Source organism: Dendropsophus ebraccatus, chromosome 12 (assembly GCF_027789765.1).
Source record: "Dendropsophus ebraccatus isolate aDenEbr1 chromosome 12, aDenEbr1.pat, whole genome shotgun sequence".
Classification (NCBI taxonomy): domain Eukaryota; kingdom Metazoa; phylum Chordata; class Amphibia; order Anura; family Hylidae; genus Dendropsophus; species Dendropsophus ebraccatus.
The window spans coordinates 78325419-78351271 of NC_091465.1; the positions used below are offsets into that span (position 1 = coordinate 78325419).

Here is a 25853-nt window from a genome sequence, read left to right on the forward strand (position 1 = left end):
GTTGTCCCATTGACATGAATGGTGAACCTTACCCGGCATACTTGAAGAGGTCATGCCACAGGGAGGGGGAGTCTGAGCTGTGAGCTTCATCTACTGAACTCTCTGCTTTATTGTACTGTATTTACTGCACAGATCACTTTCCAGCGGCCTCCTCCTTACCATCACACACAGAACAGGAAGTCTCAGCTACACATATCACATCACATGATTGTTATTTGGCCGTATATATTTCTTATATCATTCCTGTGTACGCTGAAAATGTTTCTTTTTAGTTAGTTCCTTTTTTTGCCACCTGAGGCTGTTTTCTTATTGTTAGCTTTTAGATGTTGCTTACCTTTAAGTCAATGTTTGTGCTTCTTTTAAGAAGCCCATAAGTCTCTAGGCACCATTTTTGTGTGCTCCTATTAAAGGGGTATTCCAACCTCAACTAACATATTTATACCTGCAGGACTCGTCAAGTTAAATATTTTTTGCAAATATAATCATTCCGGAAAGTTGTCTCCTTCTCCTGATATTCTGCTCTTTCCCTCCCATTGCTAACAGCTCATTGTCTATGTATTAGACCAGTGATTTTCAACCAGTGTGCCGTGGCACACTAGTGTGCCGCAACACATGTTCAGGTGTGCCGCGGGGAAAGTTCCCCAAACTATGGTGCCCCTGTGAAACTGGAGAAAACAATGGGGGAGAGAAACCTGGGGATGGGTGAGAGAAACAGCGGAGAGAAGCAGGGGGGAGAGAAGTATGGTGGAGAGAAGTACAGGAGAGAAGTAGGGGGGAGAAGTATGGTGGAGAGAAGCACAGGAGAGAAGCACAGGGGGGAGAAGAAAACAGGCCCAGGTTTCACACTGAGTGAGTATAAATACATTTAGAATCTATATTATTAATTATATGTATAATATGTACTGTTTTAGTGTCATTTTGTGCCATTTTGTTTGGTGGTGTGCCCCAGGATTTTTTAAGTATAAAAAGTGTGCCGCGGCTCAAAAAAGGTTGAAAATCACTGTATTAGACCACCACTCTGCTCTAAAAGCAGTGGTCAGACTGAATTACAGTATACTGTATATATACACATAGTGTAGCTGGTAGCTGTATAGAGGTAACATACACCTGCAAGACCACTGCTTTTACAGCATAGTGGTGGTTGGTAACCTAGACAAAGAGAAGTCAACAATTGGAGAGAAAGAACAGGATATCAAGAGAAGGAGGCACATTTGCTAAATAAATTTATCTGCTAAAATATTTAAAGGGGTGCTCCCATTAAAAAGAAATGTTTTTAAACTAACTGGTTTCAGAAAGTTAAACAGGTTTGTAAATTACTTGTATTTAAAAAAAACCCTCAAATCTTCCAATGCTTATCAGCTGCTGTATGTCCTGCAGGAAGTGGTATATTCTTTCCAGTCTGACACGGTGCTCTCTGCTGCCACCACTGTCCATGACAGGAACTGTCCAGAGCAGCAGCAAATCCCCATGGAAAACCTTGCCTGCTCTGGACAGTTCCTGACATGGACAGAGGTGGCAGCAGAAAGCAGTGTGTCAGACTGGAAACAATACACCACTTCCTGCAGGACATACAGCAGCTGATAAGTAGAGGAAGACTTGAGATTTTTTAAATAGAAGTAAATAATGAATCTTTATAACTTTCTGATACCAGTTGATTTCAAATAAAAAACTTTTCGGTAGAGTTCCCCTTTAACTTGATGAGCCCTATAAGAATAACTATATTAGCTGAGATGAGAATAGCCCTTTAAGCGAAAACATTACCCCTTCGGTCCTTATACACAGGCCTCTCTGAAGCCATCAGCACCCTGTTCTGCACTGACAAGAGGCAGGAACCCCCAAACAGCTGTCACAGAGGGTCCCTTCTGCTTCTGGCTGCTTTGCATATTCTTCTTCCCAGAATTCCCAGTGCAGCATGAATGGCCTGTAAGTCTCCACACACCGTGTATGGTGCACTCCTTAAGGTGAAACAATATTCCTTCAGTCCCTGAATCTGTGTCCAGGTCTATGTGAAAATACTCTTGCAGAAGGTGTAGTCATGGAGTCCAGATGTAGGGTGTTTGGTGTGACGTCTATACTATATCACTATCTATAGTGTCACCGTGCTGCTCTCACGTCTTATCACAGGATAACAAACGTTTGTTGGAGTTACGAGTAGTCCTAATCTCAGAGTGTGTTAGCACCAAACGTTTAACCCATACCCGTCCTCCAAAAGTAATTTGTAGACCTTTTCATTGAAGTGCTGTGTTTGCCACTGGGTGGGGACATGACCATGGATGATGGTCAAGTTGTAGTTTTGCTACTTCTATTGCTTACTGTGTGCACAGGGCCGGCTTCAGGTGTTTGTAGGCCCTCGGGCAACAGAGCCTCAGGGCCCTATTCCACGGAGAGTGATAATCGGCCGATTATCGCTCTGTGGAATAGAGACAATGATCAGCCAATGATCGTGTCATCGGCTGATTGTTTATTTAGGTTCAAACCTAAAATCATCTGGCACCGTCTGCGAATCGCTTCGCGGGCAGGTCTACTCCTGCGCTCCTTCTTCCTCCCGGTCCCACGCGCAGCAGCAGCTTAGTTGCAGCCTGTCTTACCTGACAGATCGCTCAGCCAATCACTGGTCAGGACCGCCGCGGACAGTGATTGGCTGAGCGGTCTGTCAGCTCAGACAGGTTGCACTGAAGCTACTGCTGCGAGCGGGATGAGGAGGAAGAAGGAGCGCAGGCGAAGACCTGCAACTAGGTAAAGTATGGTGTTTAAACAAGGGCTGCAAGGCCATCGTCCCGTGGTATAGGACCCTCAGCGGGCTCCTCATCCAACCACTATGCACCCATCATCCACACACTATGCACAATCACTTGAGACACCACTCTCATACACAAACACACATTACTGACGCAGACACTGACACTAACTGACTGACTGATACACACAGCACTTACAGCTCAGTCTTCTCCCTCTTCCTCCACACTGTAAGGTTGAGGACCTTCAGGTCATGTGATCAGGTCCTTCACCCTTTCCTCTCTCTGTGCAGGTCCTGCTGCTTCTCCTGTGACTTCTAATGTTCAGCGCTCACCCTGCACTACAGTGAGCGGGCTGAGCATTATATCACCGGGCCCCTCTCCCTCTCTGGGACCCTAGACCCTTGCCCGGGTAAGCCCTGTGCTGACGCCGGCCCTGTCTGTGCAGACACTGAACCAGAAGAGGGTGCAGTGACCTTCAATGTCCTAATTGGTCGCCCCAGCTGTTTTTCTGTCTACAGTGATGCGACTAATGGACCCCAGGCGACTGATATTAGCACCAAGCAGAACCTTATGTTTCCCACAGTCACTCAGGGATTGTTGACATATGGCACACGAACACATTCTCTCTGCGAGCAAACATATACATTTCTATACACAATGCCCTGGCTCCATACCAGTGCTCTGCATCCTGAACCGCTGATCAAAGATTATCCAACACTGCTGTGTTTAAACAGTGCGCTGCCACAAAGATGCCATTGTATTATAAGCCGAGGAGATCCTGCCCGCTGTCTGAGCACCCTGCAGGGAATAGCATGTCGTATAAACTCTACAGTATGTGCATGTGCTACAGCTACAACGTATGTTAAAAAGTTTAGTGCTGTAATTGGGTTCCTGAGTGCCCCCTCCATGGTGCACAGATATTTCCCATATCAGGGGAGGGGGACCAGAGTGAGGTGCCAGCAATACTTACACAAGAAGTTCCTTTATCTGCATGTACCTGCTTGTATGGCCAATCACAAAAAACCCTACTCCTCTCTGCTATGCAATGACAAAACGCTGGACTGAACTGTATTGTGCTGTGGCATGATTTATACATACATACATGACTATAAATGTATGTATGTATAATGACTATACATGACTATAAATGACGTGGGGGAGAAGGGGTTATGGATGCATTGGCATCAAAACCAGCACAGCAAGAAGGGGTTACATTAAAGCAGTATACCCATCTGGGACACTTGAGGCATATCTACAGCATATGCTGTAAGTGTTCCCTAGATGCGATCCCACCTCTGGAATCCACATCTATCTTCAAATCCCAAGTGCCCCTTGACTAGTTTGCAGCTGCTACAAAAGAGTTATGTAGTCACAAACAACTATTCATGTTAGGATATGCCCTAAGTGCATGAGTATACCCCTTTAAGCATATACTTCTGTTGCTGAGAGGGAAGCCTTGATTTACCTTTCAGGATCCTCAGGATATGGAGACAGGTTCACAGCCCAGGCTAACTTTCCACCACTCCTGCACATAGTTAAGCCCTACCACCAGTTCCTGTGCTCTTTCCTAGTCTGTCTGTTACTAGAGACAGGTTTTCCTAACCACAGGCGATGAACAGCAGATTGCAGGTAGTGAAGACCCCAAGGGGCCAAGGCTTCAGAGTGTTTTTTTCCCTGGAGTAAGGAATTAGAGAGATGATGACCATGACCATTACACCAAAACACTGGTACTGGGGCACTTGTGTATATATGAAGTATCTTATCATTACCCCCCACCCAGCAATTTCATGGACAAGGATTAACATACCCTGTCACACAGGGCTGGTATACGTGATGCGTGAGTTTGCTGACTGTCTATACAATCAGTTAAGGTGGGGACTCTGTACATATAGAGGATTTTACCCAGTGCAGGTCCCAGGGTGAAGGACGGGAGAGGCGGTTCTGTCATTCAGCAAACATAATGTTTACCTTGATGGTATCAGGCAGGACTGTCTCCTACGTCCACTGCCCAAAATCAATATCATTCCTCGTGGATGCTGCAACTTCGAAATGGCCATTCATCAGACAGTAGCATTCAACCATGCTTCTACTTCCATCTAATGTATATGACTACCGTAACACTTTAAGTTTAACTCTTTCGTGCCAATGCCACTCATTCAAGTGTAGCTGAGTCAGATCACAGGTGGCCACGCCTTGTCACGCCCCCCCCCCCCCCCCAAGCTCCCCCAGCCTGCCCATTGGGCGAGCGGGGCATACGGCAGGCGTACGCCAGGGAGAAGGGGCGAATCTGCACCTTCTCCCTGGCGTACGCCTCGGTGCTGTATACATACAGTGTTTATCTGGGTGCTGTATCCATACAGGGGGACATTTATTAAGTCTGGCGTTTTCTGCGCTGGACTTAAAAATGTCCCCGCAGCTCCGACAGTAAGGAGATTTATGTAGAGGCACATTGCCTCTACATAAATCCAGTGCGCACCAGTGTGTTCCCTGAGGAAACATACGCCAGCTCAGAATGGAGTAGGTTTCCTGATAATTTTTTTGCAGAAAAAATGATGAATTAAGCAGACCCTGTGTCCGCACCCCCCGTTACGCCCCCTCCACACACCCCCCCCGCCCCCCCCCCCCCCCCCCCTGGCATACCGGGCGGAAAATGGCCAGATGCAAATATTTATTCGCAAAACGGCCATTTGTGAATCTATTTATTCGCATCTGCCCATTGTCTGTGGAAAAATACGCATTTTTTGATTAATAAATGTCCCCCACAGTGTTTATCTGGGTGCTGTATACATACAGTATTTATCTGGGTGCTGTATACATGCAGTGTTTATCTGGGTGCTGTATACATACAGTATTTATCTGGGTGCTGTATACATACAGTATTTATCTGGGTGCTGTATGCATACAGTATTTATCTGGGTGCTGTATACATACAGTGTTTATCTGGGTGCTGTATACATACAGTGTTTATCTGGGTGCTGTATACATACATTCTTTATCTGGGTGCTGTATATATACAGTGTTTATCTGGGTGCTGTATACATACAGTATTTATCTGGGTGCTGTATACATACAGTGTTTATCTGGGTGCTGTATACATACAGTGTATATCTGGGTGTTGTATAACACTATCTGGACACTTTGTGGCATTATCTGGGCTATATATTTTAACTAATATTAGAAAGTGATTATTCGTGTAAAACCTACTACGTGACTTGCTGTGTATGTGGTCACTGCTGGTGGGTGGGAGCTGCTTGGAGTGGTTTTGTGGTTACTGAAGGGTGCGGTTCTTTTCTTCAATGGCTTCATAGTGGCCATAGACAAATTCATGAATAATCTTATTCAGCAACTTTATATTTAGTGCAAACCACAGACAACGTAACCTCAGGAAGCAATGTGTAAAGCTGTGTGACCAGACACCATATTTCCTGCTGTTGAATTGCTGTCTATGCACGGGGGCAGCACGGCCGTATATAAGCGACGACATTACGGAGCCATGAACAGACCAAGACATGATAGCTATTAATATAGTAGTCTCCAGGGTCCTATCTCCCGCAGATATCTCCTTAGATGTCACTAGATGGCATCATGTTCTATCAGAGCTACGCCCTCTAGTCATCTTCTTTGTATTATGTGGAAACAATAATCGTTTTATAATAAACCTGGTCTGGTCTGGTGAACACTCTCGGCTTCCATATACAATGACTCATAGACAAAGCCTGGGTTATATTCTAATCCAGAGTAAACATCATTACAGATCACTCTCCCACTATCGTTTTTAAAGTTGAGGAAACTAAGACGGTCAAAAAGGTTCATGGTGTCTTAAAAAAGTCCCATATGATCCTAGTGTGGGACATTGACACCAGTGGAAATGATTCTGGGGTTCTAACTTACGGCTGAGGGGACCTGGTTTTGGGGGCCAAGTGGAATGGCATCTCTAGGGCCTCCAAATGGCCAGTCTAAACGTCAGTGCCAGATACATTGCCAAAGCTAAAATAATTACTGGGAATTCCTTGGACCATCCAGACCTCCACCTAGTGCCCCCTTTTAGTCAGATTGTATTTTTTGTTGTTCTCATCGTACCCACATGACGTACAGAAACCAGGTACTAGTATTGTAAACACCAATGTATGGGGCTATACCACCGAATCAAAATAACTGCACAGAAGGAGGATCACAACTAAAACATAACTTTTACTGTTAACCTATAAAACTTATGCTGCGTTTACACGGAACGATTATCGTTCGAATTTGCACGATAACGATCGCATTTGAGCGATAATCGTTCCGTGTAAACATAGCGAACAATCAAGCGACTAGCGAGAAATCGTTCATTTAGATTTTTGAACATGTTCTCAAAGCGTTGTTGGTCGTTCGCAAAAAATTTGCAGATCGTTTTGTGTAAACAGTTCACCGATTTAACCTATGTGTGAGATAGGCTTAAGCGTTCGCAAAACGATCGCAATGCGATTTTTACATACGATATATCGTTCTGTCTAAACGCTGATTGTTATCAAAAACAAATCGTTATTTCGAAATTGTTAATCATACGAACGGGCAATTATCGCTCCGTGTAAACGCAGCATAAATCCCCACAATATACAGAAAAACACAGTAAAAGGGATTATCCAGTGCTACAAAAACATGGCCACTTTTCCCCCTCTCTTTTCTCCAGTTCAGGTGTAGTTTACAATCAAGCTCCATTTACTTCAATGGAAGTGAGTTTAAAACCCCACCCAATCTGGAGACAAGAGAGGAGGAAAAGTGGCCATGTTTTTGTAGCGCTGGAGAACCCCTTTAAAGTGGCACCTGACGACTATAAGCCAGCACCCCTATGCAATCACAGGGGCTTAAAAAAACATACTAAGAGGCAAAGAATTGAATATTATCTCACCAGTCAGATGTCCCTGGTTGTTGTGGTGGATCTCCCCTCATAGATGTCACGCACTGGTAGGAATCATCCAACAACCAGGTGGTGGGGCCCTCTACAACAGAGCACTCGCCCTAAGAAGGGGTGACCCTGCCCTTATCCATCCCTTTTTGTGATGTAGGGAAGTAGTCTTCTCTACTTAGTGTGTGGGTCCCCCACCCTTACGTTGTGTTTCTGCCGGGTATGCCGGGATTCTCAAGAAAGTGAGGCCCACTAATCAATATAGGCTGTATGTAATAAAGAATAAGAGGCATCGGTATGGTGTCTGTGCCCAGCAGGGTACAGACTGACGATCCCTGCAGTGGCAGGAGATCGCCAGCCTGTGTCAGTGGAACTCCAGGTCAATGTGGGAGCTGTGGCTACCGGTGCCTCTCATTCTTTATTTCATACTACCTATAGAGATTAGTGGGCCTCACTTTCTTGAGAACCCCGGCATACCTGGCAGAAACACGTCGGAAGTTGGGGGACATATAGGGACCATCACAAAAAGGGGTAGATTAGAGCAGGGGTCTGTTTTTTTCCCGTGCAAGCAGGGGTAGTACGGCCGTTAACCATGGATAGGGTATAACAGAGCTAGGGGGCCCCACCACCTGGTTTTTGGACCATTCCATATTCAATTCTTTCCCTCTTATGCCATATTCATATGTATGAGACCGTCCGTAGAATTACGAAAAAATACGAAGTGTGAACATAGCCTTAGTATGTTTTTTCGGAGCCCCGTGATTGCATAGGGGTACTGGCTTATAGTGGTCAGGTGCCACTTTAACTGTGTTTTTTTGTGTATTGTGGGGATTAGGTTTATAGGTTGACAGTAAAAGTTATGTTTTAATTGTGATACCCCTTCCGTGTAGTTACACATGACGCATTATCAATAAGATATAATTGGTTATACGTAATAAACCCATAAAAATAGCAATTGGCTCCAAAATCACCGTCAAAAGAGGGACCGCTCTATCAGTTGTACAGTAGGGCCCACCGGAGGATTCTCCTCTATTCCAGGGGGCCGTTCCAGCTATAATAGTCACAATGTACATGACCAGATTATGGTACCGTCCTCCTGTTATAATAACCTCTTTGTTTCTTTGCAGTGGTTTGTCTACCTGTACCTGATGAAATGCACCATCAGCATCTCCACCATCATCCTTCTCATCCTCATCATTGCCTTCCATATCAAGGAGATCCAGGTATCTGCATTCACCATCAACACCACATGTGGTCAAATACTTGGGAGGGAATGGGGTCAGTTCTTGGTCAGTATGGGTCCTGAGGGTTAGCATCCTCTTTCTGCTTAACCTTCTTAAAGAGGTAGTAAAAAATTCTTTAAAGTGTCACTGTCGTATATTTAATTTTTTTATTTTTGCAGAAATCAGTACAGGCGATTTTACGAAACTTTGTAATTGGGTTTATTAGACAAATATGCTATTATCTGCATTCAAAAAGACTTTCCCCAGGTCCCCCCCCCTCCTCCTCTCTCTTATTCACTGCTCATTATCAGAAAATCTTGACTCTTTTACATCAGTCGGGCCTGTGTAACCTATATAGAGGGAGAAGAGGGAGGAGGGAGATTAGTCAGCAGCACCTGTGTGAAAGCCGGTATTCAGAGGTCAGAGAGGTCAGTGCTGACTTCAGAGGAGATAGCCCTGTGATGTAGCTGTAAATTAACTCTTTGTTGTCCTGTTTTGGTGCCTCATGTCCTTCAACCCCTCCACTCTCCATAGAGAACCATGAAGACAGGGGGAGAGCTTCAAACTGCTTTTTCATGATAAAAATACATTTTATTGCTAATAAATCCAATTACAGACTTTCTTAAAATCGCCTGTACTATTGATTTCTGCAAAAAAAATTAAACAGTGACACTTTAAGATCAATTGGTTCAAGCAAGTGCCAGAGATTTATAATTTACTTCTAATAAAAAAAAAATCTCCACTCTTCCAGTACTTATCAGCTGCTGTATGTCCTACAGGAAGGGGTGTATTCTTTCCAGTCTGACACAGTGCTCTCTGCTGCCACCTCTGTCCGTGTCAGGAACTGTCCAGAGCAGTAAAAAAATCCCTATAGAAAACCTCTCCTGCTCTGGGCAGTTCCTGACACGGACAGAGGTGGCAGCAGAGACTGAATAATACACCACTTCCTGTAGGAAAGTAAATTACAAATCTTTATAGCTTTATGAAACCATCTGATTTGAAAGAAAAAGAGTTTGGCCGGAGTAACTGGGGGAAAAAAAATTTTTAAAATATGTTTTAGTGTTTTGCTCCAATTAATAAAAAAAAATTCACTTTAATGCAGGACTTGAGGGGTTTAAATAACAGAAATGGAGACCCCCTAAGACTCTACTCGTAGCAGTGTATCAGTCATGTCTGAATATTCCTCTGATAGGTATAAGTATCTGCACGGCCTGTACTCTCTAAACACCCATTAAAGCCAATGACCTTTTAATTTAGTAGGAAAAGTCATTAGTGAGTGATTCCCAGCGAGGGAAAAATAGGCGATTAGCAGCGTTTCAGATTTGTGCAATAAGGCCAAAAAGCCCATTGAGTTCCGTCCTGTTTTCCTTGGCAGCGGGGTGGCTGCTATTGTTACAGCGCAGCTTTTACTTATACAGAGACCCTGTACAGACGCTGACAAATGAAGTGTCCCATTATGTTTGGAGGCCGGAGCGGGCAGCTGTGCCAGGAGTCCCGCTCCCTATATTTGTGGACAATCATCCAGGTACTTAAGGAACTGGCTCTGAGTCACAGGCTTATATTGACTTTCTGACGATTAATAGACTCGCTTATGGCAAAGGAATGGAGAACCGCGCCATTAACCTTTCTTCTATCAAAGGCCACAGGAGAGATCCTAGAAGTGATTCATTAATCATGCCACCTACCATGCCAACCTCTGCCATACTGTCCTGGCTAAGCGTGCAGAGACAAGCCTAATCCTGAACCCTCTATGCCAGGGGTAGGGAACCTTGGCTCTCCAGCTTTTGCAAAACTACTACTCCCATCATGCCTGGACAGCCAAAGGGCAGTTCTGTACGACGGTGATATCCTATAACAGGATTTTTAGAAGAGCTGTCAATCACTTTGTAGCCCCACCTACTTTCATCAGTATTAAGAGTGGGGGCAGAGAATTCAACTTGAAAGGGTACTTCGGAGAAAAACAAATGATCGTAAATACACTGGTTTCAGAAAGTTATACAGATTTGTCATTTACTTCTATTTAAAAATTTACTTATCAGCTGCTGTATGTCCTGCAGGAAGTGGTGCATTCTTTCCAGTCTGACACAGTGCTCTCTGCCATGTCAGGAACTGTCCAGAGCAGCAGCAAACCCCCGATAGAAAATCTCCCCCAGCGCTGGAGAACCCATTTAACCTCAGCCAGGATGAGGAGCCTGGCTGAACATCAAAGGCTATGGCCATTTCATGTTCTTCGAGGAACTATGGTCATGGTGACATCTCCACACCTAAAATTCACAAAACCAATCATAACATCACATCGCCTATCTAAACAGCAAGAGAACAACGGAGACAATAAATGACCTAATAGGCATCAATCATTGAGACCTAATGGTCCCAGTCCCTCACACTTCTATATCCGTCTTAGAGTATGACGTCTGTCTCCTCCGACATCGGAGGGATCGATCCTCTCAGTACCTGCGAATCCTAAAACCCTCCTAACACTATTATAATACTCTCTTACACTGTCCATAAAGCACAGGCAGCCTTCCCAGGTATCGATTGATCTCAGATGTTCTCTAAACCGAAGAAACAGCAGCCGGATTGTCTCAGAAACAAAAATAACATAGACTACTTGGGATGTTCTGCAGGTTGCTGTATCTTTAACCCTGCGTGTGAGTCCACCTATTTGGAGGTACTTTGACTTCGAGAGAAATCGGGACCACATCTCAGATTCTCTTGGAGAACCTAAAGTTACGGATAGGTGGTACTGAAGCTGTGCAAATAACGCTACCAATGTGCAATATGTCCCGCTTGGTTTTCAACCACCATGTTTTCCACTACCAAGCCTTAGTTGCCAATATTAGAAATTTTATTCAAGGCGCATTTTAGCTTTCACAGCAAGGGGTGTGGCCTATTGTGGGTTTGGTATCAGGTCCCCTGCATATTACAGACCCTAGTATAAGGTCCCCTGCATATTACAGACCCCACTATCAGGCCCAGTATATTACAGACCCCAGTATCAGGTCCCCTGCATATTACAGACCCTAGTATAAGGTCCCCTGCATATTACAGACCCCACTACCAGGCCCAGTATATTACAGACCGCAGTATCAGGTCCCCTGGATATTACAGACCCTAGTATAAGGTCCCCTGCATATTACAGACCCCACTATCAGGCCCAGTATATTACAGACCCCAGTATCAGGTCCCCTGCATATTACAGACCCTAGTATAAGGTCCCCTGCATATTACAGACCCCACTATCAGGCCCCTGCATATTACAGACTCCAGTATCAGGTCCCCAGCATATTACATATCACAGTATCAGGCCCCAGCATATTACAGACCCCACTATCAGGCCCAGTATATTACAGACCCCAGTATCAGGTCCCCTGCATATTACAGACCCTAGTATCAGGTCCCCTGCATATTACAGACCCTAGTATAAGGTCCCCTGCATATTACAGATCCCACTATCAGGCCTAGTATATTACAGACCACAGTATCAGGTCCCCTGCATATTACAGACTCTACTATCAGGCCCCTGCATATTATAGACCCCAGTATCAGGCCCCTGCATATTACAGACCCCAGGATCAGGTCCCCAGCATATTACATATCACAGTATCAGGCCCCAGCATATTACAGACCCTAGTATAAGGTCCCCTGCATATTACAGACCCTAGTATAAAGTCCCCTGTATATTACAGACCCCACTATCAGGCCCCCAGCTTATTACAGACCCTAGTATCAGACCCCAGCACATTACACACTCCATTGTCAGGTCCCCTGCATATTACAGATCTCAGTATCAGACCCCCAGCATATTACAGACCCTAGTGTAAGGTCCCCTGCATATTACAGACCCTAGTATAAGGTCCCCTGCATATTACAGACCCCACTATCAGGCCCCCAGCTTATTACAGACCCTAGTATCAGACCCCAGCATATTACACACCCCAGTGTCAGGTCCCCTGCATATTACAGATCTCAGTATCAGACCCCCAGCATATCACACAGCCCACTATCAGGCCCAGTATATTACAGACCACAGTATCAGTCCCCCAGCATATTACAGAGCCCTCTATCAGGCCCAGTATATTATAGACCACAGTATCAGACCCCCAACATATTTCAGAGCCCTCTATCAGGCCCAGTATATTACAAACCACAGTATCAGGTCCCCAGCATATTACAGAGCCCTCTATCAGGCCCAGTATATTACAGACCACAGTATCAGGTCCCCAGCATATTACAGACACCACTATCAGACCCCCAGCATATTACAGACACCTCTATCAGACCCCCAGCATATTACAGAGCCCACTATCTCTACCTCTGGCAGTGTACTATTTAACCAGAAGACACTGTGTATAATCGTGTAAGCAAGGAGGCCAAGCTCTTGGGAAATAATGGCTGATCACAGTGTGAAAACATCAATATATAACAATAAAATATACTGTAATTGCTACAGCGCTACCTATCGATGACTTTTTAAACATTTTTTATTTTATTTTATATATGGAGGGCACGTCATCTGAAGTGGCTGTTGTCAAAGTTTTGGGTCATTGGGAGCAGCAGAGCGCCCTCTAGAGTCCTCCTATGTCATGGTGGCTATGTGTTCTATTGCTGCAGCTCCAGACCGGCTCCACCGCAGGCACGTGGAGTTAATCCCAGCACTTCGCACAGGCCCTGCAGTCATTATGAAGCCGGATATGAGTGAGCCATTAACCAGAGTGACTTTGTGTGCTTAGCAGGTGGGGCACAGACAGCTCCCGCCGCTGCCAAGTCCTCGCTGCTGCTAGAAATGGAGACTGCGAAATAACAGGGCACAGGATCAGACGGAGGGCTGCGGCTTTATAAGAATATAACGTATCCCTATTAGTGGGCGGATGGAAAGTGTATGTCTGCGAGGGCTGAAAACTGACCGATGTCTCTAGGAATAGTGTCTTATAATATCCTGCTCAGCCAGTCTTCTGGATCCCAGACATAGAGACTGGTACCCAGCTTTCTACAGACCCCAGACAGTGTATATATACATATCTACAGGGAAATCTGCAGGTTATGATGGTATAAAGCAGGGATGGGGAACTTTCGGCCCTCCAGCTGTTGCAAAACTACAATTCCCATCATGCCTGGACAGCCAAAGCTAAAGCTTTGGCTGTCCAGGCATGATGGGAATTGTAGTTTTGCAACAGCTGGAGGGCCAAAGGTTCCCCATCCCATTTATAAAGGGTTCATTGTTCCTTATTGCCTTGGATGTTATAGGGGTACTCTGGGGAAAAAAATTTTATTACAGCACTGAAGGGGAGATTTATCAAACATGGTGTAAAGTGAAACTGGCTCAGTTGCTCCTAGCAACCAATCAGATTCCATCTTTCATTCCTCACAGATTCTTTGGAAAATGAAAGGTGGAATCTGATTGGTTGCTAGGGGCAACTGAGCCAGTTTCATTTTACACCATGTTTGATAGATCTCCATAGTGTCAAAAATTGATATAAATTTGTAAATTATTTCTATTTAAAAAATCTCAAGTTTTCCAGTACTTATCAGCTGCTGTATGTCCTGCAGGAAGTGGTGTATTCTTTCCAGTCTGACACAGTGCTCTCTGCTGCCACCTCTGTCCATGTCAGGAACTGTCCAGAGCAGGAGAGGTTTTCTATGGGGATTTGCTGCTGCTCTGGACAGTTCCTGACATGGACAGAGGTGGCAGCAATGAGCTGGAAGACATTTTTTTCTCCATTGTATCCCTTTAAGTCAATAGATAGATAGATTATATACTGTCCCCTCCATCCATTGCCCTGTGTGACAGCTGTAGACAATGGTTATTTCCTATATGACTATATTCCAGCTCCTTCTCCTTGGATACATGACATGTACCAGGCCGTGAGACATTGCCGGTTTCCCCCAGTAATGTGCCCATCCCGGTGACTCAGATCCCTGACGCTTTGTACTCATTCCTGTCTTCTTTCTATGTACAGGAGGACATGTTGGCAGGACGACTATTATTCTAGATGTGTCACCACCTCTGGGTCCTGGTTGCCCCACGCCAGGTTTATTGGCACAATGTAAGCAGATGGGTGGTGTTGCCATAACGTATTTACTGGTTGCTGGGAAGATACGTTGGCCGCGCCTGCGGACTGACTGTGTGCTTATGATAGGAGTCACTCACCGCCTCTCATATAATGATATTGGAATTTCCCTCTAAAAAAAAATGTGACGGCTATATAGAAACATAAGGGGGTTAGCCGACTTTCCAGAACTTCTGATGAAAATAATAATGTTAATAATAATATTAATTCACTAAAAATGTGCCAGAGATTTTTTATTTACTTCTGTTAAAAAAATCTCAGTACTTATCAGCTGCTGTATGTCCTGCAGGAAGTGATGTATTCTTTCCAGACTGGAGAGCAGGAGAGGTTTTCTATGGGGATTTGCTGCTGCTCTGGACAGTTCCTGACATGGACAGAGGTGGCAGCAGAGAGCACTGTGTCCGACTGGAGAGAATACACCACTTCCTACAGGACATACAGCAGCTGGAGATTTTTTAATAGAAGTAAATAACAGATCTCTGGCACTTGCTGGGACCAGTTGATTTGAAAGAATTTTTTTTTTTTGTGAACAACCCCTTTAAGGAGCACGTTTTGGTCCATCTTCATCCGAGCCCCTCTTTCTATAGGCGCCATGGCAGCTGCCTTGTGACTTCTAATACTGTAGGGGCCAAGAATAAACACATAAGCTAACACAGTGTTTTATGTTGTCTTCTTCTCAGCTCTTCATGACGGACAATTCCTTGGTGCACTGGCGCATCGCTGTAAACACTAGAAAGTTGGCCTGGATTTTTCTGGAAATTCTGGTCTGTGCCATTCACCCCTTCCCCTATCAACAACAGTGTGAAGTAAAGGACTCCTTGATGTCGCTCTCACAGCTCGACATCTTCCTGTCCATCCTGATGTTCCTGCGGGTCTACCTGCTGCCCAGGACGGTGCTGCTCCATAGCAGGATGCTGGTGGACGCCTCGTACCGCAGCATCGGAGCCCTGAACAAGATCAAGTTCCAGTATCAGTTTGTTATAAAGATCCTGATGAACACCTGTCCGGGCCGAGTCCTGCTCATACTCACCATCAGCCTCTGGATTGTTTCCTCATGGATCCTGTCCGTGTGTGAAAGGTGAGAACTGCTTCATTCAGAGCAATATTATAGTAGTTATATTTCTGTATATAGGGGCAGTATTATAGTAGTTATATTCCTGCATATAGGATCAGTATTATAGTAGTTATATTCCTGTATATAGGAGCAGTATTATAGTAGTTATGCGGTTCAGGGAAGAAACAGAGTGCTGCACCTCACACCTATGGCTGACACTAGTGCCGCTAGGCTAAATAAAAAACACATCAGAATTTTGTGTATGAATTGATCAAGCCATACTGCCCCATGTACCTCGTGCCGGTATCTGATACACATGGGTCCCTACACTAAGTCCACACCGTGCCAGTCAGTGGCCACCAACCCCGCAGGCGTGCACAGTCAGGGAACGGGGGCCATGGGACGGCCCTGCGACCCCCATGCCACAGGACCAGACCCAAAAACACCACACCAGAACCCGGCCAGCACCGCCGGCGGAGAAGGTCGCCCCCAAGCAGCACAAGTCTGGATAAGGAATTACACTCACCATAGCTGCAGCAAACAGAATGGAAAAAAACAGGAGGGATTAAAACCATGTGCACTCAGGTGTCTCCTGCTAATTGCGGTCATGTGGGTCTCACCAGGTTCCCTGAACCGTATTTTGTTTCTCTCTTTTCTCCGTGTTTTGCACTCCTCCTGGTGAGACCCACATGACCGCAATTAGCAGGAGACACCTGAGTGCTCATGGTTTTAATCCCTCCTGTCTGTCCCATTCTATCTTTGATAGCTATGGTGAGTGCAATACCTTATCCAGACTTGTGCTGTTTGGGGGCAGCTTCCTCCGCCGGTGGTGCTGGCTGGGTTTTGGTGTGGCATTTTTGGGACTGGTCCTGTGGCATGGGGGTTACAGGGCCGTTCCATGGCCTCCCTTCCCTGACTGTGCACGCCTGCGGGGGTGGTGGTCACTGACCGGCACAGTGTGGACTTAGTGTAGGGACGTCCCCAGGCCAGAAGAGGCGTGATTAGTCACGTGAAACGGCTGTAGCCACTGGACGCCCCTGCTTTCACTTCCCCTCCCCACTCTTGTCTATCAAGACGAAATAAACGGACCTATACCGCAGCGGTTTTTGGTGAGTGCAAGCTTCTTTGTCTCCTTTGCTGGATTACCTATACATTTTGTTTAAGCTTTGCACCCCTATGCTGCACACCGTTAGCCTATTATCCTCACCGTACAAGTCCTAGCTCGTGGGTACACATGACATGATATTGGACTTTGGTGCAAACTCAGATCTTCTCCCCTAGTTGGATTATAGTAGTTATATTCCTGTATATAGGGGGCAGTATTATAGTAGTTATATTCCTGTATATAGGAGCAGTAATATAGTAGTTATATACACAAGCAAGTAGATGTGCTGGCACTATCAGCAAACCGTAGTATTCTGAAATTGTTTATATGTCCAGGTTAAGTGACCTTACATGATAGGGAGCGTTGTGATCTTTGTTTACAGAGTGATCTCAGTACAGTGTCTGCATCACGGTGGTGCTCAGCATGAATAGAAAAACAGATCATTCAATAAGCACAAGCCATTGAGATAGACAGTAGAAACCAGCGGCACTCACCGGGTTAATGCAGTAATCGTGGTTTATTTACAAGATGTCATCGTACAGGCAACTTTAGGGCAGGGAGAGACAGGTCCAAGGGTGCTGTGCACCGTGGCTACAGCCGTTTCGCGGGCTAACTTTCCCGCTTCATCTGGCCTGATGAAGCGGGAAAGTTAGCCCGCGAAACAGCTGTAGCCACGGTGCACAGCACCCTTGGACCTGTCTCTCCCTGCCCTGAAGTTGCCTGTACGATGACATCTTTTAATAAACCACGATTACTGCATTAACCCGGTGAGTGCCGCTGGTTTCTACTGTCTATCTCAATGGCTTGTGCTTATATAATAGTTATATTCTTGTATATAGGAGCAGTATTATAGTAGTTATATTCTTGTATATAGGAGCAGTATTAAAGTAGTTAGCTATAGATGGGATGTGCAGCCGTTCCTTTCTCTCCATGTCGTGTTTTACAGTTCTCCCTTTTCTGAACAGCTCGCACTCCTTCATAAGACCCACATGTCCAAAATTAGCAGGATATGCCTGTGCTCACATATCAGTACCTTATGTCTTCCCCATTCTGTGTGAGCAGCTATGGTGAGTGTAATACCTTATCCATACTTGTGTTGTTTGGGGGCAGCCTTCCCCGCCGGTGGTGCTGGCCGGGTTCTGGTGGGGCATTTAGGGTTTGGTCCTGTGACGTTGGGGTTGCAGGGCCATTCTATGGCCTCCCTTCCCTGCATGTGCACACTTTGCGGGGTTGGCGGTCACTGACCGACACGGTGTGGAGTTAGCGTAGGGACCTGTGTGAACCAGGGGACCTGCACGTGGTACACCGGGCTATTATGGTTTGATCAAATTATATACAGACACCCTGGTGAATTTTAAATAGGCCTAGCGGCATTAGTATCAGCCATAGATGGGATGTGCAGCCGTTCCTTTCTCTCCATGTCGTGTATTAAAGTAGTTATATTCCTGTATATAGGAGCAGTATTATAGTAGTTATATTATTGTATATAGGAGCAGTATTATAGTAGTTATATTCCTGTATATAGGAGCAGTATTATAGTAGTTATATTCCTGTATATAGGAGCAGTATTATAGTAGTTATATTCTTGTATATAGGGGCAGTATTATAGTAGTTATATCCTTGTATATAGGAGCAGTATTATATTAGTTATATTCTTGTATATAGGAGCAGTATTATAGTAATTATATTCCTGTATATAGGAGCAGTATTATAGTAGTTATTTTCTTGTATATAGGGGGCAGTATTATAGTAGTTATATTCTTGTATATAGGAGCAGTATTATAGTAGTTATATTCTTGTATATAGGAGCAGTATTATAGTAGTTATATTCCTGTATATAGGAGCAGTATTATAGTAGTTATATTCTTGTATATAGGGGCAGTATTATAGTAGTTATATTCCTGTATATAGGGGGCAGTATTATAGTAATTATATTCTTGTATATAGGGGCAGTATTATAGTAGTTATATTCCTGTATATAGGGAGCAGTATTATAGTAGTTATATTCTTGTATATAGGGGCAGTATTATAGTAGTTATATTCCTGTATATAGGGGGCAGTATTATAGTAATTATATTCTTGTATATAGGGGCAGTATTATAGTAATTATATTCTTGTATATAGGGGTAGTATTACAGTAATTATATTCTTGTACATAGGGGTAGTACTATAGCAATTGTATTCTTAGCTGTGGGAGGTAACAGTATATATTTGTGTTCTCAGAGACAACCAGAGTTCAGGTAATCTTACCAGTGCTATGTGGCTGATTCCCATCACCTTTTTAACCATTGGATATGGGGATATGGTGCCTGATACTGCTTGTGGGAAGATGGTGTGCCTTTTCACTGGGGTTATGGTAAGAACAAACCTAAGGTTTCGATGTTAACTATATCCACACTGTACTGTATTCTTACTCCCTATTGTTACTCGACTCCATTTACATTATGTACATATATGAGGTGTTGGTGGGGGTGACTAACTAAGTACTAACTACCATGCAGGTTCTGGGCCCATTAACAACACATGCGGGGATGACTGGGGCTGTAGAAGGGTCTCACCTAGTACATCTCTTTTAGGGGGTCGCATGTACGGCTCTGATCGTTGCTGTAGCTGCTCAGAAACTGGAATTTACTAAGGCAGAGAAGCACGTACATAACTTCATGATGGATATACGCTATATGAAGCAGGTAGGTGTTACATGATTATACACGGCATTTACATTTATCTTTGGATTTATGGATCACAATATATCACACATTATACCAGATAATATATAGATTATCCACAGAAGTTAAAAAAATATATGAATGGCTGTTCTGGTGGACATCTCTTATTGGGGTATATCAGGCCAAGCCCTGCAGTGTCTTACAGTCCTACTACCACAGTAGCAACAATGAGGAATTGTCTCTATGGCAGGCTTGCTAGTTGCTTTTTCTCAGGCTATGTGCAGACTATGTAAGAGACCGGCTGTTCCGTGACCCGGCCGGTCTCTGAAAAGATCTTTTCGGCCGCAGGGTTCTGATGCGGGCGCATCCGTATGTGCCCGCATCAGAGCTCTCCACTGCATGCTATGGAGCGAGTGGCCGGAGCCGCTCCCTCCACAGCGTGCACGGACAGGGTTTTCTGTGGCCACTAGTCAATGAATAGCGGCCACAGAAAACTGACATGTCAGTTGTTTGCGGCGCCGCTAGGGATCCCGGCCAGAGTGTATGCTATGGGTATACACTCCGGCCAGATCCCATAGACGAAGAGGTAACGTATATTTTCGTAATAATTGTTGTACAACGGCTGTGATTTTACATAAGTATACGTTGTGTGAACATAGCCTTAGGCATGATAGTGGTTGTCCAAAGGTAGAAAAACATGTCATTTTCTTCCAAAAACATCACCACACGTGTCTATGGTTTGTGTATGTTGTTGCAGATCAGCCCCACTTGAAGGATTTGTCCAGTTCCTTAAAATGGAAAAACAGCTCAGACTATTGAAATATAATCAGCTTACCGCTCCCGTCCTGACGCTTCCCGGTTCCCTGTTGAACAGGTCTACTTCATTGTTCGGCCCGTTTGGCTTTGGTGCATCCAAAGTTCAGGATATTTGTTTTATATCATCCTGTTTTACCTGGTTGGGTGTAATTTCTTCAGTTCTGAATAAAACTTTATTGCTTCACCCTCACAAAAGGCTTTCCCTTAAAGAGGTGGTTCACAAAACAAATTCTTTCAAATCAACTGGTGGCAGAAAGTGCCAGAGATTTGTAATTTACTTATATTAAAAAATCTCCAGTCTTCCAGTACTTATCAGCTGCTGTATGTCCTGCACGAAGGGGAGTATTCTTTCCAGTCTGGAGAGCAGGAGAAGATTTCTATGGGAATTTTCTACTTCTCTGGACAGTTCCTGACATGGACAGAGGTGGCAGCAGAGAGCACTGTGTCAGATTGGAAATAATAAACCACTTCCTGCAGGACATATAGCAGCTGATAAGTACTAGAAGATTTAAGATTTTTTAATAGAAGTAAATTACAAATTTCTGGTACTTTCTGGCACCAGTTGATTTGAAAGAAAAACATTTTTGGTGAACAACCCCTTTAAGTGTCTGCATAGGGTTGCCCCTCAAAACGTATTTCTAAGTTCTGAAAATGTTCCAAAAACGTGTTTTATGATCCAAAAAGTGTTTTATGTATTGGGCATTTTTTGTTGCCCATATGCAGCTTATTACAGGCATACAGAACGTGTATATAACCTCTTCTGAATTACTACTCTCAGAAACCAAGAAATGCAGAATAAGTATATTTGGTTTATATGTAAATTACACCTCACCCCAGAAAAATTTCATAAATTCTTGTCCACTAGGTGTCTCCCTTCCCTGTTTTTTTTTTTGTGCAATGCCTGTTAGAAGGATTCCATGGTTAGCAGCAGAGAGACCAGGACAGAACACAGGAAGTGGGGGCGGGTCTTAGTTAGTGCTATAGCACGTGCTGTTCTGTATGGCAAACGAGTAAGGAAAAGGATGTCCATGTGTGAATACTCCATCTCTGGTCCTACCCCCTAAAATAGAGGGAATAAGAAGTAGCTGTGCACCATGGAGAGGGCTCTCAGAGCTCAATGGCAGCAGGTTGACACTAAAATCACATTGGGGGAAATTTATCAAACCGTCATACGAGTACGCTGGTCTTCCTCTTACCCTGCGGTAGATGCACTAAGGCTGTCAGTAAATCCAGGCAGTCTGGGACAGGCGCAAAAAAGGAGTGTCACCATGATTTACGCCAGCTTCCCACCTTGTGGCGATCCCCTGTCCACCCTTTGTCTATATACAATCTTCATGACAGCACTCTCTTATATTTACTTATAATAGAAATGAGAAATTCCGATTTTTGCTCTACAGTTCCTGATGTCATTAGGTTTTCTCTGGAAATAGTCTCGGTCTCATCTTTTATCTTCTGTATTCTCGGCGGGTCATATGCTATTGCAATAAACTTTTCTTCCAGGAAATTGGCTTCCTCTGTATAGTCTTTGATGAGTTTGCAGTTCCGCCTAACCCCCCCATAAATTGTCCCGTAGGGATGTCAAGGAGCCAGGCAGGTAGATGGCAGCTGGTCATCTGAATGAAGCTTTTTATGTTAGTGGCTTAGGAAAATTATTTGTGAATAACTTCCCTTCTATAAAAATAGTCAGATCCAAAACGCCTAAGGATTCGGTGCCCTGTAGGTAACTTACATGGAAATTGCTGCTATTGATGCCAGGCCTAGTCATCATCTCATACAAACACAGCATAATCAATAATCGAGCACTAGAAGACCAAATTTGACTAAAACGTCCTCTTTTTAGATTGCTTTCTTAGTCAAATGTACAGATTGGCACAGCTTGGGGCAAATCTGGTTCCCATGGCCGTGCCTCAGGTTTCAAGATATATTTGATCCATTTTTATTTAATCAAATATATATTTAGGGGGAGATTTATCAAACTGGTGTAAAGTAGAATTGTCTTAGTTGCCCCTAGCAACCAGATTCCACCTTACATTTCTCACAGATTCTTAGGGAAATTAAAGGTGGAATCTCATTGGTTGCTAGGGGCAACTAAGACAATTCTATTTTGCACTAGTTTGATAAATGTCCCCCCTAGTTTCTAATAAAAATCTGATCATCCAGGAGACTACCATCTTGTAAAAAGAAGGGTAAATGGCTGCTCAGCCAATCAGTGGCCTCAGCAGTGATCCCTCTAGTGATTGGCTGAGCAGGCATTTCCTATCTGTTGGGATAGAAAACAGGGAGCACTGATAACAGTAAATGGCACCATCTCAATGGCACTGAAACGGGATAGGCATCTTGTATCTTTTTTAACCCTATCCTGTGCAGTTTTAAATATGGAATTCTTTTCTCCATACTCACTATTTAAAGCCTGCCCAAAAGCTTAAACGGGTATTTCACTCAAAAATATATTTTTATAAGTTGCTGCCCATGGTGAGACTAACAGTTAATTCCATACTTAATATCATCTATTCAGTCTCCTTCCCCCAGTTTTGAGCTGCTGATTTTTGCTGAAGACACAAAAATCTGTGTGTGAGCCTTTCTCTCTGTCTCCCTCTCCTCCCCCTCCCTTTCGAGACGGGTGAGGCAAATCTGTACAGCACTAGTGAATGTGTTGGTGGTTTACAAATAAAGAAATTATATCCTTTATCCCAGAGTCCCCAGTGGAGCATCTTTATGCTGTACCAAGGAGAAACATTAACCATTTGGTCCTTTAGACCTTTAAAGGGGTATTCCACTCAAAAATAACTTGATATGTTGTCCATGGTGAGACCAACATTTCATTCCTTACTTGTTATTATCTATCATCAGTTTCCTTCCTCTAGTTCTGGGCTGCTACTTTCTGCTGAAGACACAAAAATCTTGTTTGTGAGCTTTTCTCTCTGTCTCCCCCTCCCTTCTGAGACAGCTGATGTTAACAAGTCTCTGGCCATCTACATCTGCAACATTGTAGCTTTTTTCTAATGCTGGGACAGTTAATCTAAGGTCAAGTTGCTGATTAAGGCCGGGTTCACACGTAACGTATTCCTAGCGGATACTTGCCCATTCACTTCAATGGGCTTGTCATCCCGCTGCAAGTATGTCAAAGTCAGTGCCATTAACCCCCGTGGCCCGAGAACATACTGTACCGGGTCCCTGCTCCCGCTTGCTTCAGGGGCTCCCGAAATCCGCTGCGGGTACGTTACATGCGAACCTGGCCTAACTCACTTTGACTAATCCTCCCAACATTATAAAGAAGCCACAATGTTGCAGATAAAGCCGGCCAGGGATTTGTTTACATCAGCCGTCATAGAAGGTAGGGGGGAGGAGAGGGAGACAGAGAGAAAAGCTCACATACAATTCTTTGTGTCTTCAGCAGAAAGCAGCAGCTTAGAACTGGGGGAAGGAGACTGAAGAGATAATTACAGGTATGTAAGGAATTGTTAGTCTCACCATGGACAGCAACATATCAAGTGGAATACCCCTTTAAAGGAATTGTTCAGCCCCTTATTGCAGTACTGCAGTACTTACCCTGGCTGCTCCTGTTCTAAGGCTGCATCCACCTCTGGTATCTACTTCCTGGTCTCCCATGAAGCAGTCATGTGACCTCTACATTTAGTCACAGTTATCTGCCATGTCATTGCTGGTTTTCTTGCAGTGGATTCCTACATTGGGCTCTTTGGGCACGGCTTCAGCCATCACAGCAACAGTTGGCACAACACCGCCAGTGTAGATTGTATGTGGTGGGCTCAGCAAACAATATAGATCCGGTTCAGGGACCAGCGGGAGCCATCAGCCTGAGAAACAACCTTTACTGAATACAATAGGGAACTCATCTGCCAGCAGGATCCTGACCACAACTTGTGCTGGAAATAAAGCCCTATTACACCATGGGAATTGAGTCCTAGCAGTAAGTGGCGGTATCCTGTGAAACAACCGCTGTGACATGTTACATGCAGAATGCCAACAATGCAAAAACATTTCCAGAGGCACAAAATGGGACTAAGAACCGAGTGCAGCAAAATCCTTCGCATGTGGATCAGTGATGTTAGGCCTCCCATGGCACTGACACCGTTCAGCAGTTTTCTTGGATCAGCTTTGGTCATTACTGATTATTACATATCAGGAACAACCTAGAAGGCCTGGAAATATGGAGATGCTCTAATCCAGCTATATACACAATACAGTTTGGCCCTTATCATAGTGCTTCAGATCCTCCAGATTCAATTTCTTGTTTCTTTTAAGAACTGACTCTTTACTCGCAGCCTAATATTCACATCCCCTATCAGTGTTATGGCCAGGCAATGAGAAAATAATATGGTCTATAGTGTGCCCTGATCAATCCAGTGTACTCAGATTAAACGTCCAATGCAGTGTCCAGATAAATAGTGCAACGCAGTGTCTAGATAAATAGTGCAATACAGTGCCCAGATGATAAATAGTGCAATGCAATGCCCAGATAAATAGCGCAAAGCAGTGTCCAGATAAATGGTGCTATGCAGTGTCCAGATAAATAGTGCAATGCAGTGCCCAGATAAATAGTGAAATACAGTGCCCAGATAAATAGTGCAATGCAGTGTCCAGATAAATAAGACTGTACAGAGCCCAGATAAATAGTGCAGTGCAGTGTCCAGATAAATAAGACTGTACAGAGCCCAGATAAATAGTGCAATGCAGTGTCCAGATTAATAAGACTGTACAGAGCCCAGATAAATAGTGCAATGCAGTGTCCAGATAAATAAGACTGTACAGAGCCCAGATAAATAGTGCAATGCAGTGTCCAGATAAATAGTGCAATACAGTGCAAAACAATTAGTGCAACGCAGTGCCCAGATAAATAGTGCAATGCAGTTCCCAGATAAACAATGCAATGCAGTGTCCAGATAAATAGTGCGATGTAGTGTCCAGATAAATAGTGCAATTCAGTGCCCAGATAAATTGTGAAATGCTTTGTCCAGATAAATTGTGCAATACAGTGCCAAATAAATGGAGCAATGCAGTGTCCAGATAAATAGTGCAATACAGTACCAAATAAATAGTGCAATGCAGTGCCCAGATAAATAGTGAAATGCAGTGTCCAGATAAATAGTGCAATGCAGTGCCCAGATAAATAGTGCAATGCAGTGTCCAGATAAATAGTGCAATGCAGTGCCCAGATAAATAGTGTAATGCAGTGTCCAGATAAATAGTGCAATGCAGTGCCCAGATAAATAGTGCAATGCAGTGCCCAGATAAATAGTGCAATGCAGTGCCCAGATAGATACTGCCTCACAG

At 44.2% G+C, this 25853-nt stretch overlaps 1 protein-coding gene across 1 annotated transcript in view; it reads left to right on the top strand.

Annotated features, from left to right (window-relative positions):
- KCNN4 (potassium calcium-activated channel subfamily N member 4) overlaps nucleotides 1-25853 on the top strand; it is a 64479-nt gene that overhangs the window by 32872 nt on the left and 5754 nt on the right. The window contains exons 2-5 of the mRNA XM_069948098.1: nucleotides 8754-8849; nucleotides 15601-15998; nucleotides 19303-19435; nucleotides 19656-19766. Of these exons, the coding sequence (XP_069804199.1) occupies nucleotides 8754-8849; nucleotides 15601-15998; nucleotides 19303-19435; nucleotides 19656-19766 (738 nt within the window). The remainder of the gene's footprint in view (nucleotides 1-8753; nucleotides 8850-15600; nucleotides 15999-19302; nucleotides 19436-19655; nucleotides 19767-25853) is intronic.